The sequence below is a fragment of the Athene noctua genome, chromosome 25, assembly GCF_965140245.1.
Source record: "Athene noctua chromosome 25, bAthNoc1.hap1.1, whole genome shotgun sequence".
In the NCBI taxonomy this organism is placed as follows: Eukaryota; Metazoa; Chordata; class Aves; order Strigiformes; family Strigidae; genus Athene; species Athene noctua.
The window spans coordinates 3,944,747-3,964,287 of record NC_134061.1 but is presented as its reverse complement, the minus strand read 5'-3'; the positions used below and the strand labels follow the sequence as shown (position 1 = coordinate 3,964,287).

The 19,541-nt window shown below is 41.0% G+C and overlaps 1 protein-coding gene across 12 annotated transcripts in view; it reads left to right on the top strand.

Annotated features, from left to right (window-relative positions):
• The window catches only part of TANC2 (tetratricopeptide repeat, ankyrin repeat and coiled-coil containing 2), a 289,333-nt gene that overhangs the window by 116,126 nt on the left and 153,666 nt on the right, over positions 1–19,541 (top strand). For 8 of the 12 annotated variants that reach the window (XM_074926922.1, XM_074926921.1, XM_074926920.1 and 5 more), the window contains 2 exons: positions 10,139–10,210; positions 15,773–15,952. In XM_074926922.1, the coding sequence (XP_074783023.1) occupies positions 10,139–10,210; positions 15,773–15,952 (252 nt within the window). Of the gene's footprint in view, positions 1–3,948; positions 3,971–10,138; positions 10,211–15,772; positions 15,953–19,541 lie in introns of those variants that run through there. The other 4 variants (XM_074926927.1, XM_074926924.1, XM_074926925.1 and 1 more) reach the window with 4 other exon arrangements.

The following is a 19,541-nucleotide window of genomic DNA, read 5'->3' as shown; positions in this document are numbered from 1 at the left end:
CATCTTTAACAAAGTTCCTTGTAAATTCCTTGCCCAGGGACGTGGTGGAGTCCCCATCCCTGGAGGTGTTTAAGGGTAGGGTCGACTTAGTGCTTAGGGATGTGCTGTAGTTGGGAACTGTCAGTGTTGGGTCAGTGGTTGGACTGGATGATCTTCAAGGTCTTCTCCAACCTAGACAATTCTGTGATAACACTCAGTATCTCCAAGCTACAAATTCTAATATGTTAGATCAAAAATGCTCTGCTATGGAGCAAAATGCCTACTGAGCCAGTAGCAGGAGCAGCAAGGAACAAGGCCCAAATGTTGACACCTTGCTTGAAACATTTTCTTTCCGTGCCAGTTTTCCAGCATGAGTTCTCTGCGCTGCAGATGTTGGAAGTTTGGATTCCAAGGTGTGTTCCTCGGGTCACAGTTACATTTTTGTTGTATGAACTAATGGTGATTTGCTAATGAAGAGCCTGTCATTTGTGAAAGAGAAATGCTTGGGAAAGACGCCTTGGGCTTAGAGAAATTGCCTGGGCAGTGGTGGTGGTGCTGGTGCAGTTTGCTTTTAAGAAGGAAAAATTGAGGGGAAAAAAAGATCCAGGTTGTTACAACCTGTGGAGGCAACGTACCTAATTTACCTGTTAACCTCATTTATCTTCTGGGTGTCACATGATTTCTTAACAAGAAGTCTTCATCTACTTGTCAGAACAAAAATAAAAGAAAATGCAAAATGATGCAGTAATAATATTTGCTAGATGATGCGCTGAGTTATTAGGTCTTCTGATTTTGATGGCAAAGCAGATGTTTTGTATGAAATAAATGTCTTCTTGACCGTGTTTTCCATCTCCCGTATATAAGGATAAACTTAAAATTTATTCTAAAGCAACTATCATAATAGTATTTTAAGTATTAGCTCATTTCTGAGCAATTTTTTCTCAAATTCTGAGAAAAACATGTTTTCTATCATCAAAACAATATTATGTCCAATTATTAAACATGTTTATTGTCTTGTAAAATAGATAATGTTTACATTTAATCCCACATCACTGAAGTTATTTCTGATTCTGGTGGTTTGATCCAAGCCATCCATTGCGATTCCTCAGCCTTTATTGAGTAGGTGGATAAAATTCCATCTCCTGTGTCCGTGTTTGTGTTTCCTTACAATGACTTCCACGGAGGCGAGCGCTTCTTTTTCTCCTCTCTGAAAGTTGTAGCTGCGGCGTCTTTGTCTGCTCATCCTGGGTGATTCTGTATTACCCCCATAGGAGCTGGAAACATAATTTCAGAAAAATAATTATAAGTTGATGCACATAGATTGCTGCAAATTAGTACCTTTCTGATTCAGTGACAGTAAACATTACATTCAGCTGATTACTTCCTACACTGCCCCATTAACTTTTATGTAGTTTCCAAAAAGACCAGCTTTACATTTATTTAAATTATTAAAATAGTGAACAAGTGAAGCTACTTCTATCCCTTTTAGTAACTAGACTGAAAAATTGTTCATCAAAACAGTTTTAGGGACAAGTACTGAAAATTTGAACAGTAAATCTAAACAAAATTACTCAGCTAAAATGCAGTGAACTTAAATGGCTTATTTGGCTGAAATTTTAGAAGCACTGATGCTATTTAACCCAAATCTCACTGACAGTGAATGGAACTTAAAGAGTCTGAAGAAGTCCAATTCTTCTGCAAATTCATTTCGCTAATCTAATTTTGTAATGAGTTGGCATCCTGTCATTTTTTCTTGGTCCTGTTTTTAAATGAATATGCTGCTTTTTTGCTTTTTTTTTTTTTTTAAGGAGAAGCATTACAGTATATGTTTGATCCACTTAGAGATGGCTACATTAGAGAAATTAAGAGTTCTGGTGAATTTTTTTATTCTATCTAAAAGATGATGGATGGTTCAGACTTTTTTTAATCAGAAGGTTATGAATAAAAATAAAAAGATGTCACTGAAATCTTCAGTGTGAAAACACATGCTTCCAATACACATTTTTAAACAAGCAATCTTGATATTATGAATTGAGTGGGGGTAGATTGACTTCTGGGTGATGTTTTGTGTTCACCTTGGCTATTCAGAGTCCGTCTGCTTACGCTCTTTCTCACAGCCATTTGGACAAATTAAAGAATGATGTTTTCCCTACAGATTGCTTTCTCCTCTTGAGATTGTTTCTTAATGAGCTCAGATACAGTATAGGTACTGAGGGTAGCTGGCCTCTGTTTATAAATTTGGATAATGTACTTATTAGTGCCGTTTTAAAGCACATGAAGTGTAAAGTGCACACGTATTTTTATAGTTATGGATAAATTCTGTATTGTAATTTCATAAGCTTTAATGGAATAACCAAGACATCATTTGTACTCATACGCTAGATTTTAGGTGTATTAACAAAGTGGCAATAATACTGGGTTTCTGCATGCCATTATGCCCTGTTACAGCCGTGACTCCAGAAATAATTTGTTCATAATGTTGGACATTTTATGATATTTAAGGTTATTTTCAAACCGTGGACTCAACGGGAGTCAGCGCATACCTGATGTCAGTACTGACTCCTCAATTGCTGTCTGCTCCTATGTCCAGTGGGACTATATTTAACATATAATGAGGTAAAACCCTTTATCTATATTAAATGTATATTAATTTTCCACTTCAGCTAAAGTATTTCAAAACGCAGCCTGGCATTTTCCATTTTCCTAACTATTAGCGTTTTGTTCACAAAAAAGGAAGAAAGTCTGTTGATGGCCCATGGATTAACAATAACCAAATGCAATATTAGATTTATGAAAACATTTCTGTGAGTTCCATCTCCCATTGCTTTGCATAATAAACAGCACAGCTGGAAAGCTTGTGTTGTTTCGTTGGATGTTGTTGTTTTGTTGTTCTGGGGGAGCTTTTGGTATCAGGGCAGTGATGTAATTGAGGTGGGCTCTTTCCTTTTTGACATTTTGGAATTTCACTGCTCAGCTTACCAGTGAAAAATACCTGCTTTTGGTGTTGCTCTCAGCCACTGAATGAAGATACGTTCATCCGGTGTGTGCAAAAGTCTAGGAATTTGTTGTAGTTTATACATTTAACATTAATTACAAAAAAAAATCTACGCAGAAGTACTATGCCTTGGATGTCTTGAATTACCAAAGCTGTTCATAAGGGATTCGACATGTTGGAAAGTGGTTGGGGGGCTTTTTTTTAATGATAAGGCAATTAATGATCCAGGTTTGTCCTATAGTTCCATCAGTAAAAAACTTTCAGCCCTCAACACCCACAGCCACCCCCCAGCACTCTTCCTGGTTGTTTTGGTTGGGGGTAGATGCTTTATTCTGTGAGTAAAATAATGCAGATCTTAATGATTTTTATAGTAATAATTTTTATAACAATACTAATTTTAGTACAATAGTAATTTTTATATTTGCTGAAGCAGAAGACCCCCTCACAAACGAAATAATCAGGAAGAATTGTTGATGGAAATAACTCTTTTAAACACCAGACTTGGTCCGCTCTTCCCTCTTGCTCCGTCTGGGTACGTTCTGCCTCTTTCCAGGCACAGATCCCCCCTGGGAGAGCAGCAGGCGGCTGCGTTTGGCACATGTCATTCCTTAGCCTGGCTGGAATCCATCGGGATTGCTGAGAGCAAGATTTGCAGCTCCCTCTCCTACGCTGGGCTGAGCTGCTGCGGGCTCCGGGGACAGGACCCAGGCTGCCAAGCCCAGCACCGACGCCGTCAGGTCCTGGGACCACGCCGGCTGCCGTCACCACACGCTTTGATCCGCCGTGCTTTCACCCCCGGGGGCAGTTTGATTTTTTTTTTTTCTTTTAATTATTATTTTTTGTAATTTCTCCCGTGTCTGTGTTTTGGGAGCACGATGGGAGTTGGGAGCCACACCGCCGTACGTTATTCCGTGCACAAGGCAGCCCTTTCCTTCCGCAGGGATGCCAGGCTGGGCTGGAATCACATCACTTTCTAAACTGCTGGACTGGCTTTGTGTGAGTCTTCTGTGTTTTCCAAATACAATTTTGATAGGATGCAGATTGCAAGTATTGATTTATAAGCTATTATAGTGGGGTGTGCTCTGTCAGATGCTGTTAGAGCAACGGCACATCTAATGCAGTCTGTTCTTGCAGCAGATTTCCCAGCATGCGTAAAGCAGGCTGACCCACCCTTTTATTTTTCTGCGTTAAAAACTGCTTTGTCAGATAAAAGAACTGGGAAGATGTTTAGTCACACTGTGTGTTTTAGACGCTGTTTTAATTAAATAGGGGAACGGGAATATTGAGCTGCTGGCACTTGATTTTATTTAAAACCTTGTTGTCTTTGCCTTTAATGTGAACACCTGGCAGTGAGGTGATGCTGAAGGTGCTGCGTTGTTTGCTGACATCAGATCGTGGTGTTGCAGATGCATCTTGCTCATATTTGCAGCCCGGGTTTACTAATTGTGATGCAGTGCTTTTGTGCAGTGGATTTATTTAGTAGGATTGCTGAGACCCTCAGGGTTTTCTTTTCCCTTTGGGAGTGGTCTGTTCAAAGAATACAGTTGTTCTGTGTATTGGGGGGGATTTGTTGTGTCACTGGTTTTAAATGGAGAACTGGTTAGAAGGGGGCGGTGGCACAGACACAGGCAGTGAGGAAGAACGAGAAGCAGGCGTTTCTCAGACCCACTGATAGTAGGAGAGACTGCTTTTCTGAAGCTGTTACTAAACATGATTGCTGAGATTACTTAATCTCTTTGTAATTGGGAGAAAGAATTAATAGCTATTACTATTTGCTGTATGCTTGCCACATAATCAGCCGCTTGGATGGCCCTCTTTGGATTTCTGACCCCAGTTTCTGTCTAATATCCCAGTTGGAGGGATGTTAGATGCTGATGAGACAGCATCTTTCTGAAATTAAACTAATGTGTAGATCTTAATGAGCTTTCTTAACACTGAGATACTGAAAAATTAAAAATCACAAAAGTTTTCCTCCCTCTCATTGCTAGATACAAGAGACTATGGATTACTGAGTCAATATTTTACTATGTTATTCACTTCTCTTTGTGGCATTTGCAAAAAACAACTATTTTCTGTTTCTCATAGCAACTTCTGTAGAAGCTCCTTAACCAGGCTTATCTCGGTTTGTTCTGATCTTTATTTTAAATTAACTCAGATACCTATGTTTTCTAGCAATGATTTCACAACCAATTTACTTCTGGTGACCTCTTTCAGATCCTGCATCTGAGGCTTTGTCAATAAATGTGACAGTCATTACAGCAGCTGAGTTGATGGCACTTCCATGAGTGATACCGTCTGCAAACTATTATCCAAATAGTGGGTCATGCCTGTAAATAATAGGCATTGCTAAAGCAAATGTTAACAACTCCCTAAAAATCATGCATAAGTAAAATAACTAACAGTATTGTCGGAACGACCGTCCTGATATGCACACAGGGGTGAACGCTATCCAGATTGTAAACTCAAGCACTCAGAAGTTCGAAAACCTGAGAATTAATGTTCCCTTAGCAACAGTAATTTGCCTCTTTTTTTGCATGTATATTAAGATAACTCTTCAATTATGTATGGTATTGTTCCCTAGTAACCTTGCTTCTCCACTGCGGGGAATGGAGTATGCTCAAAATTTTGATTTGTAGCAAAGAGAGGAAAAAATTAAATAGTTCAATCGTTCAACTCTTAACTGTGGGCTGTTTCTTATCTTCCTGCAGTTCTCTGCCTTTTCACCATGCATTTTAAATTCTATAGGTACCAGCCTTCACCACTGTCCAGCATTGATTTGTTTGTATTTTTCTATATTTTATTGCAAGTATTCATCATGTCACAATCCCTGCCTGCAAGGGAGGTGCCTGCTCTGCCCTGAAGGATCCGTCCTGACTGGATCTGCCTGGGGGAGGATTTGTGTTTGCTGCTGCTTTTCCGTTGAGTACCCAGGGCACAGGAGATGGGAGGGTTGGTGGTCCACAGGGTAGAGGGTAAAGGGCTTCCCAAAAGAGCCCCTGGCCTGGCTGCCTCCTGTTAGTACAGCGAGCCTGGGGTTCTCTGTGCATGCACGCGCACTTCTTGTGAGAGGGACAGCTTTACAGCGGCGCTGCTTCTTCTCAAAATATTCCTCATTAAAAGCCATTAGAGAATGCCCATTAGATTGTGCTGTGTTTTACCCAAGCTGCAGCCTTTGCTGCAAATTCTCCAAGTGCAGCAGCACGGGGTGAGCACCGTTGCATCCCAACTGAAGATGTGATAACGTGCTGCGCTGTCACATCTCTTTATTACTTTCCCACCCTCCTAAATTGATTGTGGAAGTTAATTTACTGGGATCTTTCTCTTCTCCATAATACACTGTGTAACTTGCAAACTACCTGTGTCAGACTGAATCCTGTGCAGCAGTTGTTCTTCTCAAACCCGATAGCTTTGGCAGCAACTTGTCACCATTTTGCATCTCGCCGTTGAGTGTTGAAGAGCGTTAGAGAGCAGGAGCCCTGGGTCTGCAGGCCCTCAGCCCTGCTACCTTGGGTAATGCCTGTTCTCAAAGCACGGGAACTGGTTTTGTTGCATCCAGGTGACTGTACAGGAGAGATCCTGTCCTTCCAAGTGATCTTAAATAGATTAATTCTTACTTAGGCATGAAGTATTCCATCAGTACTGGTGCTGGTGGTTGGTGATATTAGGGATCTGGTGGAGTTGAGAATGGTCACTGTTAGGTTAATGGTTGGACTGGAGGATCTTCAAGGGCTTTTCCAACTGAGATGATTCTGTGATTCTGTGTTGTATCTGTTTAAGCTCCCACCACATATTTTGTAAGTTTACTGCACTTAGAAAATATCTGCTTCACTTCAGGAGCGAAGCTGACTTCTGAGAGACCCAAATCTATTCATTGTGGGCTAAAAGCTAACAGGTTGGTTTTTTTTTTGTTTTTTTTTTCTTTTAAAATAAAGAACACGCTTGTCTTGTAAGATTTATTCCATTGTAGAAAATCCAAGTAGGATTTAGATTCCCAGTAAATCTGTTGGGTAAAATCTGTTGGGTAAAAGACTTCTGTCCTCCAGACACCAACAATGGTGTCAAGGAAAAGCCTTGTTGCTCCTGATAACGGGGGAACAAAATTTTGGAAGAGCTGCAAGCCAGTTGTGATAAAATGCAGGTTCATGCTTTGGTACTTCGGTTTCCCTGTGGCACCTCATGCCATAAAAGCAAGAGATGCTCCCCTGTTCTCAATCTCCAGTCCAACAGTGGGTGATGGTGGCTCTTGCTGAGAGCAGTTATAGGTTCCAAGAGAATGATGTTTAATTTTTCACCAGTATTCTGAATGCGGGGGGTAGGTGCTGGATCAAGTTTGTCTGAATCAAGCAGGTCTGATGCAGGTGGGAATGTAAACCTGGCTGGGTGAGGAGGGAGGAGCTTAGGAGATCTGCAGGAGTCGAAATGAGGCTTAAATAAACCAAAACCAAGCTGAGGGTATGAGGGCAAGATGTGTTTTTAAAAGAACCGAGTTATATGGAAAGAATAAAGTAATTAGAGTGAGCATAGGTTCATACTTTGTCTGGTCCTTCATCTCCAGAATTCATCCCACCAGCAACATTGACTGGAGAGGTCAGGCATCCCTTACCATGCTGTTCAGTTTTAAGCCCAATTTAGTCCTTAAAGTCCTTTATCAGGTTTTTTTTCCAAACTTTCAAAACTTTTCCATCTCTGTCAGGCATATATTAAGAGTTTTTGGGTATTATGTAGATCCTTGAGATGAATTAGAATAAGGGCATTTTAAAGTTAATTTGGAACATCTGTTTGTGATGGTGAAACTATTATTAACATAATGAAATATTAGCTGCCTTTGGTGTTCAAAAGTATTTAACTGAAATGAGAGTTAAGCTGTTGTCTAAATCTTACTGCAAAGCACCATGGAAAAAGTTACTCTGAGTTCAAGAAAAACTTTCAAACCAGTTTCATGTCACCAGACATTCCTTCGTTTTACCATAGTTTTAAAAACAAAAATTGCATTAATTTTAAAGTATTATTTCAGAGGGTTTTTTGAAATGTAATTTAACCCGACTGTGTTGTATCTCCCTGTCCATGGGGACCTCCCGGGTTATTCTCGTGGCAGGAGGAGGCAGCGTGCTCTGTCTCTGCCACGTAGCCAGACCTTTGCCTGGGTGCTCTCCTGCGAGGTCTCATCCTGCTCCATGTCCTCCGTTAGAGCCCACCTCCATCAAAACCAGTCCAGCCTCTTGCCAGCTCCGTACCAGCGGGGAAACATTTGCCAGGACCCACCTGTGGATTATCTGGACTGTCCTGGCAAGGTGTCATTTAGTGTCACTCACAATAACGATACAGAAAACCCCACTGAGTTTGTCTTTTGATGATGACTGTAGGGCTTTTGATAAATACAGGGGTTTACTCCTCATTTTAGCACTGTGATTTTCTGTTTGTAACCTTTGCCTTTTGAAACTTTCAATCCCTATAATTATCTTGCATTGTGTATTTTCATTTGGAACTCAAAGGGGGGTTTTGTTCATAACTTAGAGGTTGTCCATGTGGGCTGGTAGCCAGGGGCCTTTAGTAACGATGATTATATCTGTATGCAAAGCAGTGTTCAAAACCAACATTGTGTATTACAAGTAAAAATACAGAGATAGTGATCTATTAATACTCTTTTATGCCAGCCGGATTGCAGGAGGGCTCAATGCAACTAATCCCAAGAGGGTATCTCCAGGCTGATAAAGGCTCCAGTGAACACCTCCAAATTGCAGTCCTGTTTGCAATGTCACATCCTTCGTGCAACCAGAATAGAAAAGCGATCAGGGAAAACGTCGTGGTCTGTGGCCTCCTTGACACCTGGCGGTCGTGATGGCTTGTTGGGGCATGAGCAGTTGATAGAAAATCAGGGATTTCTGGGTTGTTCTGGCTGCCTTTCGGAGACTGACCTTTCTGTGCAGCTGGTCTGTGAGCAGGCAGAAAATGCAAAGGTGACAGAAAATTGCCTTGCTGGCCTGATTCAGGGAAAGTGAGAGCTGGAAGTGTTTAGCCAAGGGAGGAGGAAACAAAAAACCTCTCTCCGTGGCCTGGGCTGTGGTCCTGCATTTTGGGGGTGGGGGTAGACTTAAATTTTCAGTCACCTTAGCAGTTCTGCTCTTGTGCTCTGATACACAACTTACCTTTCAAGCCACGGTAACGGGTGTAACACGTGTAATATGAGTTGATAAAGTTGAATTACTTTACGGTGTAACAGGGCTGTCCAACAAATAACTTTGGGGATAGATACAGATATAAACACATCAGAGTGCAGCTGCTTTTAGTATAATCAAAAAGTATAAATGCTAAAATCGACTATTGAGTTTTTAAACAGCTATTTAACAGTTATTTCAAAACTATTTTTAAAGATTCTAAAAGCTTTTCCTTCCCCTGCCATAAGGTATAATAACTGCTGAAATACATCCTGCATTTTAAATGCCTGGTTTTGCTTTTTCACAATCTGCATAGCTAGACTTATTTTTGCTTTCAGCTGGCATTAAACCCTGTGTACTCAAGCATCTATATTGATGTGCATATCTATTGTTTCTAATCTGGTCAGTTGATCAATGAAGAGCAGCGTGTAATTAATTGTATAATATTGTACACAATGTCCCACTCTACATTTATCCAGATGGATTTGTTTTTTGTTAACTATAGCTGCTTTCCTAAACAGTTTCAAGAGGATAGAATGAGAGTGGTTTTGTTCTTCCCAGCCATCCCATTTTTTAGCTGACAAATAATTTTAAAGGGAAACAATTTCAAAGAATATTCTTTTTTTAAAAACTTTTTTTCTGGATCTCTTTCTTCATGACGTTTAATATATTTTTTATATATTTTGATACAAAGGTCCAAAGTGAAGGAGCTAATTGAAGATGCACCATTTGGTTACTATGTCATTCGAATGTCTGTGGGGTCAGTAGGAGAAGTTAAAAGCCTGCTTGTGTCCTGAGGACCTCACAGATTTCGTTTGCACTGAGCTGGGGAGGAACTGGAAGGAACAGCAAAGGACTCAGTCAGCAGTTTTGCCCCAGTTTCAGTCTGCAAGAGGGACCTTTTGTTCTGCTGTTCCTACAAGATAGGTGATGGTACTCAAGGAAAAGTTGCATCTGCCTGACCTGTCCACTATGATGTTCTACTTCTGCTGTTTTGGTTCTCATGCAGATGGAGGGAACGAGGAGCCACCAGACCGAAGACAGGCAAGTGTAGACTCCCGTCAGAGCCGATCTGGGCAAGGTAAACCTTAGTGTTGTTCTGCCTCAGTGACTCGTTTCTCATTTGTTCACCTTTTATATACACATTTTGTGTTTTGAGTAAGACTTATGTAATCTGACGGAGTTTTGTAACCATCGTTACTATCCACATAGCTACAAATCTACTGATATTCACAAAACACAGTATCTTTGCATAGTTTGAAGGAGTTTAGACAAATTCATGGTGTAGCACAGGTACCTGTAGAGTGTCTGGCATCTCCATTTTGCAGACGGAGGGACGGAGCCTTACACAAGGGTGGTTTTTGGAGCTGGTGGTGTAAGAAGATTTCAGCACATACCAGCATGAATCAACAGGCCACTCAGTGACCGCTTGCCTTCCCCCCGACTGAAAAAAGGAGAACCCAGCAGGTTCTCAATAACGGGGTTGTCCTTCCCTGAACCCCGTGATGTGATGGAGAGGGGACCTGTGTGTCCCTGCCTGCTGTCTGAGCGGCGCCTCTGACATCTTCTGCTTTGGTTTGTTTCATCCTACAGGAACAGGGCAAAAGGTCCTAGGAAGAGAGTAGTAAAAATAGTTTTCATATTATTTAACTAATGATTCTACAAACTCTTTTGTTCAGTATCCATCCATTCACAATAGGCTTCGTAGTTAAAACCACCACTGGAACCATTTAATAGGGATTTCTGTCACTGACAGCAGCAGCTCTTAGATCTGTGCTGGCTTGTGTGTCCTTTGAAGTAGCTTACTTAAACTTTTAAGCATTTGCTTATTTGTGAGGATTGTGAAAATGCTGGTATTTTCACACAGCTCTTGAGACTAAGAAGCATTTTTTGTAAGTGTGGTTCTAGTAGGTGCTATGCGCATTGACTTATTTTCTCTCTGGGATTGCAGCAATAATTTTCCTTTCATTTAGGTTCAGGTCTGTTGTTGTCATGGTGTCCTAATGACTTATTATGGAGACATTTTCTCCAGAGCATTGTTCTTTTTTGGCAGTGTTCCAGCGTTGCCCGGGTGAAATTATTACAAGTGATTGAAGCCTGCGATCAGAATTAGGGAGATTGGAATTTACAGTTAAAACCCCGAAGGCCCGTGAAACGTCAGCAGCTCAAAGTGCTCTGTTAACATAGGATCATTTTATTATTATTTTAAAATTTATTATTTTAAAAATTATTATTTTAAAATTTTCTTATTTTAAAATAGAAGAGTTAAAAAAAAAAAAGTAGGTGGGAACAAGGGAATTTCTATCTGCACATACCCCATGACAGCTTTCATACAAGTAGCATTTCTGTGCTTCGAGAACACAGAATGAATGGTTGCTCTTTTCCAGACACTGTTAGCTCAGATAAAGTTGCTGTTGTGTTACTTCTGGAGGCTGAGCCTTGCCCGCGTGCTCTGCCATCAGTCCCTGTGATGTCCTTTCGTTTGTCTGGGTTTTGTCTGTTGTTACAAGATCCAGCAGCTCAGATGCAGCTGCTGATGGGAGTTGCCTGCTGGGTTTCGGGACGCTTGTTTCAGACACTCAGTTCTCTCAGGTTACTTTTCAGCCTGTTTATTCAGCATCTCTGCTGCTGTGGAAAAGTACCACTTTTGGGCAGAGGTCATGGGGCTTTTTTTTTTTTTTTTTTAAAATACTCGCCAAAGAATGACCAGCCTAGATCTGTTTGACTCAATGAGTATGACTAGAATTTGCAGTAGCTAGCAAGAAGTTTCAGCATGAGAGGAAGGGTGAAACAGGTAAAGAAATACTTCCAGCTTCTTGCAGAAACAAGCTTCTGCACTAAATATTTCCATTTGTCCCAATGGATGTGATTGCAGACGCAGGCTTTCTGCAGTGTAGAAGAAGTCTCTTTGCTCCATAAATGTATCATCTTGAACTTTGCCCTGTTCTGTGTCCATAAGTTGCTATCTGTCTGCATGTTAACAAATATTTTTCATAATGATGGGTTAAGGGTTTTTGTTGTGCTTAGATAAACCAGCCAACTGAAATGAGGTGATTGTCTTACTTGTGTTTAAACTTCCATGTTGCTACGTGCAATGTCCAAGTATTACAGCTGTTCATAAAGCTTTATTATCTTGGAATACTCGAAGAAATAGTTTAATAGTTCAAATATGCACTTTGGAGTAACACTTTATTTAAATATATTTTATAGGCAAACTGTCAAGAGCTAGAGTTCAGCCACGAACAATCCCTGATTTGAGGGTTTGGTTTGATCCCTGATTTGAGGCGTTTGGTTTGATAAACCCAATATTCTTTGTGACTGTTTTAACTACCTTGTTGGTGTGTTTGTTTACTCTGGCAAGGATGAGAGAAAAATTTTGAGATCTGTGGAATGAAAATAGTACATGTAGTGGATATTTTGTGAGTTCATTTGGTTTGTTGTAAAGCGTTTGAATTTTAAGAGGGAAAATACTCCTGAAAACTTTGCAGAGATATCATTACTTCTATTTCTGTGTAAGATACTGGCCCCAGTTGCCCTCAGTTTCCCATAAAGATTGGTCAGAGATACTGGGAACTTACGCCATAATAACCAGTGAAATGCACAGAGACTTTTAGGTATTTCCCAGATTTGAAGTTGCAGAAGATGCCTAGTGTTTATAGTTCCCTCAAACCCCAAGATGTAGCCTGAGGAAATCTGAACTTTGTTTTTAAGAATCAAAATCAATGATGGCAAATCATTTTTTCATGTCTGGCGCCAAATGTGTTTTGAAATCACATCGTAGCTTTTTTCTGCCAGTGCCAGGGCTGATTTTGGCACTGATGCTGATTTGCCGTTCCTGGCACTCACAGGTGATTATGAATAGGTTTGCAGAGTCAGCAGAGGTGTTCAGCTTGCAATAACCCTGGAAAAAGCGAGGTCCTTGGTCAGCTTATGTCAAGCAAGCTATTCATGGAGCCAGTAATTACAATTGGCAATGCGCAGCTGGAAGAAGTAAAATTTTTTTTTTTTTGTCTATATTAGCAGCATGCTATCAAATTATGCCCTCCTGGAAAAATTATGCCCAACTGCACTACCAGAAGCACTGCATCTTTTGGATGTAGCAGGAAAAACTTATGAACAAGATCTCTACGAGAATTTTGTAGAGTAGGGCTGATGGTTGGACTCGATGACCCGAAGTATCTTTTCCAACCTGAATGATTCTGTGATCATCAAACTTGGGATCTTGAGCTCTGCTGAGCACTGTCCCGTGTGTTGTGTGTGTGCCAGACCTGGGCTTGCTCTCCAGAGCACGTGTGTCTCCAGCATACCTCCTGTGTCCCGTCGGCCCGATGTGCTGCGTGATGTCCGGTGGAAGGAGCCTCGAGGCACGGCGGCGTGTCCTCCCCTGAAGCTGTGCTCCTTGCGTGTAGCTGGGGTGTGCGGCAGGTGGGAGCCCCCGGGGCAGTGCTCGGCTGGCTGACCAGCGATGGGGGCAGCGGAGCTGCTCGTCGCCCTCACCTCCCTTGGTAGTCCACGGAGATGTAATGGATGGAGTCAGGGGAGTGTCGAGCCTGGGGTTCTTCTCTTCCTGAAGCAGAACCCTAAAATGTGTCATTAGATGGGTCCTGTCCCAAACTCCCTGCCTTCTAGAAGCGCTTCTAGACAGCTTGCTTGGATGTAGACACCTCTTTTGGGGACACCAAAATTCCAAGAGAGGAACGCGGGTTTAGCACACCAAAGTAATGCCGGTGTGTGTGGCTGAAGAGGAGTGGTGAAACGCTTTGGAGATGACTTTAAGCATGGACTTGATGTCTGTGAGGAAGCAGTGGTGATGGTAGGTGGGTCACAGCAGCACACGGCCACCTCACTTGGGCAGCCTCAGGTTGAGAAGCAAGACTGAGCCATTGCTGATGTACAAATGGTAGGAACTGCAGGGGAAAGGTGGTGAGGCACTAATTTTAGTTTTCACGGACTATAGCCAAATATTTTTTTATATACATACACACACACATATATATAAGGCATGATGCCAGCAACAGCATCTTTTAATACAGAAAAAAAAAAAAAAACAATGATCTGTTCCCCCTTAAAGGGATGTACTCTGTTAGAGCATTTGTGTGCACACTTAATTAAAGCAGCATGAAATGAATAGAAAAACATCAGTGTCTGGCTCATAGTTTGTGGCAATAATGACAGTCTCTGATGAATAAAACATACCGAAGTGCAGCTTACTTACTAGAGCATACAGAAATTAAAGAAAATCACCTCTGTAAGGATTAGAATTTGAATATATGTTCAGTAAACTACAGTAAATGTGGCAAGTGTTTGTTCAGTGAGCAAGACAGTAAAAGTCGTATTTTGTCAAAACAGTGTATGTGTAAAGTGTGTTAGTGTTTGGTTTGGCTTCTTGGAGAGAATGATACAAAAATGCTGAGAGACGTTCCTGAACGCTGGCATCAGTAATAGATGGATTTTAGCCACAAATGATACTACCTCTCAGTACACTTCAGGAACTTGTCCAAGGTTTTTGACAGTTATTTCAGGATGGGTTTTTCCTCCGTTCATATATAATATGTTGGGTTGTCCACATTGTCCTTTGGCTATCTGGAATAGAGTTAGTCCATCGTATTTGAGGCATTTACCCTTTTGTTTTCTCCCTACTTTTGTCTGCCTACCCTTCTGCCAGAGGCTACATTTTCTCTTAAACATATTCTCGCAAGCCATTGAGAACCACACAGCTGTCCAGTGGAAATCAAATAATAAATGTCTTTATGGAGGAAAAACATCAGCAGGCACTAAAAGCTAGAGTCCATCTCCTAAAGGTGTGGCATGAGTGTAATCTTCTTACATGATCTGTCATGAAATATTAACATTAACAGTTTTTAGTTGGTTTTGCAGTGGAATTGTTAGATGACTACTACTGACTAGAGGTGGAGACCCAAGTGTCCTTGACCAGAGTCTCCATATGCTACAGCTAACAGGAGGAACCTTACAGCTCCCAACTCTTGCTGATCTGGAGCACCTGCCCTTCATTTCTCATTAATATTTATTGTAACAGTTAGCAGTATGTGCCTTTATTGTTCTATCTCCATTTGTTATCATGTTACTTGGTGTCTTCCATGTGGATCTGTAGTGATGCGACCCCCATACAGGCTTCGTGCAGCTCTGGGAGCTTCTGTGTGTTGTTAGGGGAGAGTTGGAGCTGGTGGATGCTTTCAGAGGCTTTTGTGGTTTGTTTTTGGTTTTTTTTAGGTCCTTGTGTTGAAATTTAATTTGACTGGAAGGTTTTTTATTGGAAATCCTCAGTCTAAATGCACAAAAAACCGTCAGTAAAAGGATGATTGCTTTGTCTGAATTATATTTAAAACTGGTGACTCTAGGACTCTGAAAGGCAAATTTAAAAAAGTGAATGAAATTATGCTGTTCATAAGTGAAACAGGTGTGCTGAGATGCTGCTTCAGAAATATAATTTCTTCAAGGGAGGTGTCAAGACCATGCAAGGTGACCACCAGAAAGCAGCCATCCCTGCTCCTTGCACGACTCAGGGCTCCGTGCAGCGAGGTGGCTCCATGGCTGGGATCACCCGAGCCAGTCTACGAATGATAAAAGCAGGAGACTCCCTTGTAGTCTAACCTTTTCCTTTTTATTTTCATATTCCCATCAGGCACCTCCACAGAGAACGACTGTGCTTTTGAACCAGACTACGCTATTCCGCCACTCCCAGTGACCGAAGGTATGCAGCACATTCGGATTATGGAGGGCATGTCCCGCTCCCTTCCATCCTCCCCCTTACTCACACATCAGTCTATCAGTGTTCGGCTCCAACCTGTGAAGAAGTTAACTGGTAAGAACTTTAAATAAAGTTCAATGGGGCTTTTAAGGTCCGTTGGTGCAAAAAATCTGTAAGAAAACGCTTTGAGCAAGCTTCTGTATACAAGTCATCGTTTGTTTATTATAGCAGCTACTTTACTCAAAACCAGGAGCGGATTGGATTTCATGCTGACAGAGAAATCTCTCTATTCTGAAAATGATCTCTCTGTTTTACAGATATTCTCTAGTTTTCTGAGATATTTCTAGCAGAGTGTATTTCAGTTCCACTTGGCATTGTGGTTTATGCACAGTGAAGTGTTACAGTAATTTTTAAAGAACTTTACGCTAAAATTTCAAATGCTGAGAGAATACATCAGAAAAATTATACAGCAAAGTGATTTTTTTTTTCGTAGTTCATGCATATTTTTAAACTGTTTTGTTTATCTGATCTGCCGGGATTGTGGTTTGTACACCTAGAGATTTTGAAGCAGTTGGATTTTCAAAGCACTTGGAGTCTAACATCCATTTAAAAGCCTGACATCGCGTTTCTACTGGTAACAGTTTTGAGAAACTTGCTTCTTGCCCTAAAGTCTGACATCCCTCTGTGCCCATCGTTAAAAAATCATCAGCCAGTGTGCTGTGTTTGTGCTGAGAGAAACCTCCAAAAAGCCATTTTTATCCAATATTAGCTGATCTGTGCTTACAAAAACCAACTCTGATACACTTTGTACTTTTTGTTTTCCCTGTCCTCTGGTGAAAGGAGAGATTGAAAAGGACAGGAGGAAGAGATTCCTGAATCCTGACAGAGTCATTTTGCAGGATCTCGTGGTGGTCTGAGCCCGTTCCGTAGCAGTGAAGCTCAGGAGGTGCAAGAGAATTAGACAGAAGAAGATATAAAAGGACATGAAAATAGTTTAAAAGAAAAGTTTCAGTGTCTTGCTCAGCTGTCTTCAAGATGAGTTTTCCATCACTAAGAGCTTCTAAAGCATGGCTGGAGTCCTGCCTTAAAATGTGAAGGTCTAAACTAACTTTTTAATCAGTGAACAGCCATGCAGTTCAGAGGCCGGTTCTTCAGGAGGGACGATGATGTGACACTTAGAGGATTTGTGAGGTTTTTGTGGTTTGGGGTTTTTTTTGTTGTTGTTGTTGTTGTTGGGTTTTTTTTTTTTTTTTTGAAACACTTTCCTTTTTAAGACTATCCTTCAGTTTGCCATCCTGAGTCAGGGCTGTGTAGCTGGATGCTCAGAGCTCCTTTTTGTCCTTCGGCGTTTCCTCCTCTATTGCAGAACAGCTAAGAACACAACCTGTTGTGCTTCACCAGAGTAGCGGCTAAAACAAGCTAGATTTTTAGTAGTTTGGGTTTTTTTCCTCCTGTCATGCCACATAGGATTGGGTAGGTGTGGAATCCACAACCCTTCTGCCATGAAAAGCATAGGTTGTGAAAAATGACAAAAATAAACTTTTTTTTTTTTTCCTCACAGTATGTCTTGTTTAATTTATTGTGCAGTGTATAGCTAGTTTGTCCCTCCTTTCCCTGAATTTTTTCCTATGACCGTCACATTCATCCAGTCTCCTTTTGGTTTTTAGAGTTACTTGCAGGGTTTTTCTTCTTTGTTTTGTGTGGCTTCCCAAGTAGAGGCAGGTAATACTAGCTAGTTCCATAAACCTTTTTTTTTCAGTTAGAAAAGAAGGAAAAGCATTATATTTTACAAATAGTTTAGGCCTTTGTAGTATCTTTATCTTGTTCATTACCCTTCTGTCCCCTTCTTTTGGCTATAATCCTTTGTGTTTATATGCTCTCCTCTTGTAGCTCTGAGTAACATCATATTCATGTATCTGCTTAAACAGTTCATTACTCTTCTCTGAAATACTTTCAGAGGGTTTGAGCTGTAACCCATGGAAAGAGCAATTTTTCCTATACCCCTGCAGCTCCATTTCTCTTTAACAGCTCCCACCCTGCACAGCAAGCTGCCTTGGTGGAGATCTGCTGGACTTCTGTCTTGTCAACAGAATGTAACTCCTCCCGCTTCTCTAAATCACATCAATTCATCCTAGCAGATTAAGCTCCATGTATTTGTAATTATTTTTTTCCAGATGGAAACAGATCAGACTCCATTTAGCTCTAAACTCAGAAATCTTTTGTTGGATTTGGCAGGGCTGCTGTTTGGAGTGTCCCGTTAGTTCCTCAAAAGATCAGAGACTGGAGTTCCAGCAGTGGCTTTTGCAGGTAGTAGTTCAAAGAAAGGGTGGTGATTCGTACAGACTTCAGGGGTCTGGGCAGCTCACTGAAACACGTGCCCAAACCCCAGTGAGGTGGTCTTGTAGAGCCATGCTGTAAACGTTCAGCTGGTAAAAATGCCTATTCCTCTGTCAGTCTGGTTTGGAAACTGCGTGCCGTGGAATCTAGACCTGAACAAGATGTGTACAAAGCAGGATGATGTCAATAAAATGCTGATAATTGTTCTTACACAACAGCAAGAGGAGAAAAGTGTAGGCTCCTGGTTTTGTTCAGAGGTCCATTTTGGGGCCACGCACAAAAATCTAATGGGAATAGTTTGGGAAGTTGACTGTGTCTGTCTTGCATCTTTTTCCATCTGCTTTCCATACCCCGTTCCAGGTAGACCCAGCCTGGTATAGCATGAGAACACGCGCTCGTGTTTTGCATGTGCGTGTCTTGATGGCTCCAGTGGAGCTTCTGATACGCTTAGAATTCAAAGGGCGTTTCAGTGCGTTGGTGGATTAGCCTGATTTTTTAAATTATTAGTTTAATTTACTGTTGATACTGTAAAAGGAAGGTGTTTATTTTACATCCTCATGCAGTCATTATAGGAATTTGTTTGCTTTCATTAAGGGAACGTGTAAAGGAACTGGGAAAGTAATGATTTCCGCTCTTTGTTATTCATAGTATTTATCACGTTTCTTCAACTGTTCCTTATGGTCTGTCTCTTATATTTACTACTAATCTGAGATATTTCAAAGGAAAAAAAAAACACTTAGCAGCAGAAGGAGAAGGCTGACCATTTACTATATTGGAAAATTGATTGGTTTGGGGTTTTTTTTTTTTTGGCTGGGGGACATGACTGGCAGTTTGTAAAGACCCTCCTTGTTTTTATTCATTGGTAAAACAGCCTGATCTGTAAAATAAATAAAATTTGGAGTTAATACTAGATTTGTGAAGGCAAGTTCACAGCCTTGTGCTCTTTTTATGATGTGTTTCTCCCCAGTTTTGCCCAATACCCCTCTCTGATTTTACAGAAATCTTGTAAGTGTCATTGTAGTATACTCAAAATCTGGTAGAATTGAGAAACAACTTGGTTCAAAAATCTTCATGTGACTGTGGGAGCTTTCAGATAAAAATAAGCAGCCAGCAGTTTGACAGTGAAAGCATGGAGACATTTCACAGAGTCTCACTGGCTGTGATGGTTTCCTCCTGCTTTGTCTTGTTCTGCTGTCCAGTTGTTAATCCTACACAATAACAGCAGTGATTCCTTTTGGAAAAGGAATGAGGGTGATTCTGGGAAACTGAAGTATTACAAAGAGAGGCTTTTGTCCGTCTGACAGTTGCCACATGGATTTTTCAAAGCGACCTTTAGAGCATAGAAAATTGTTGAGAAATTATCCAA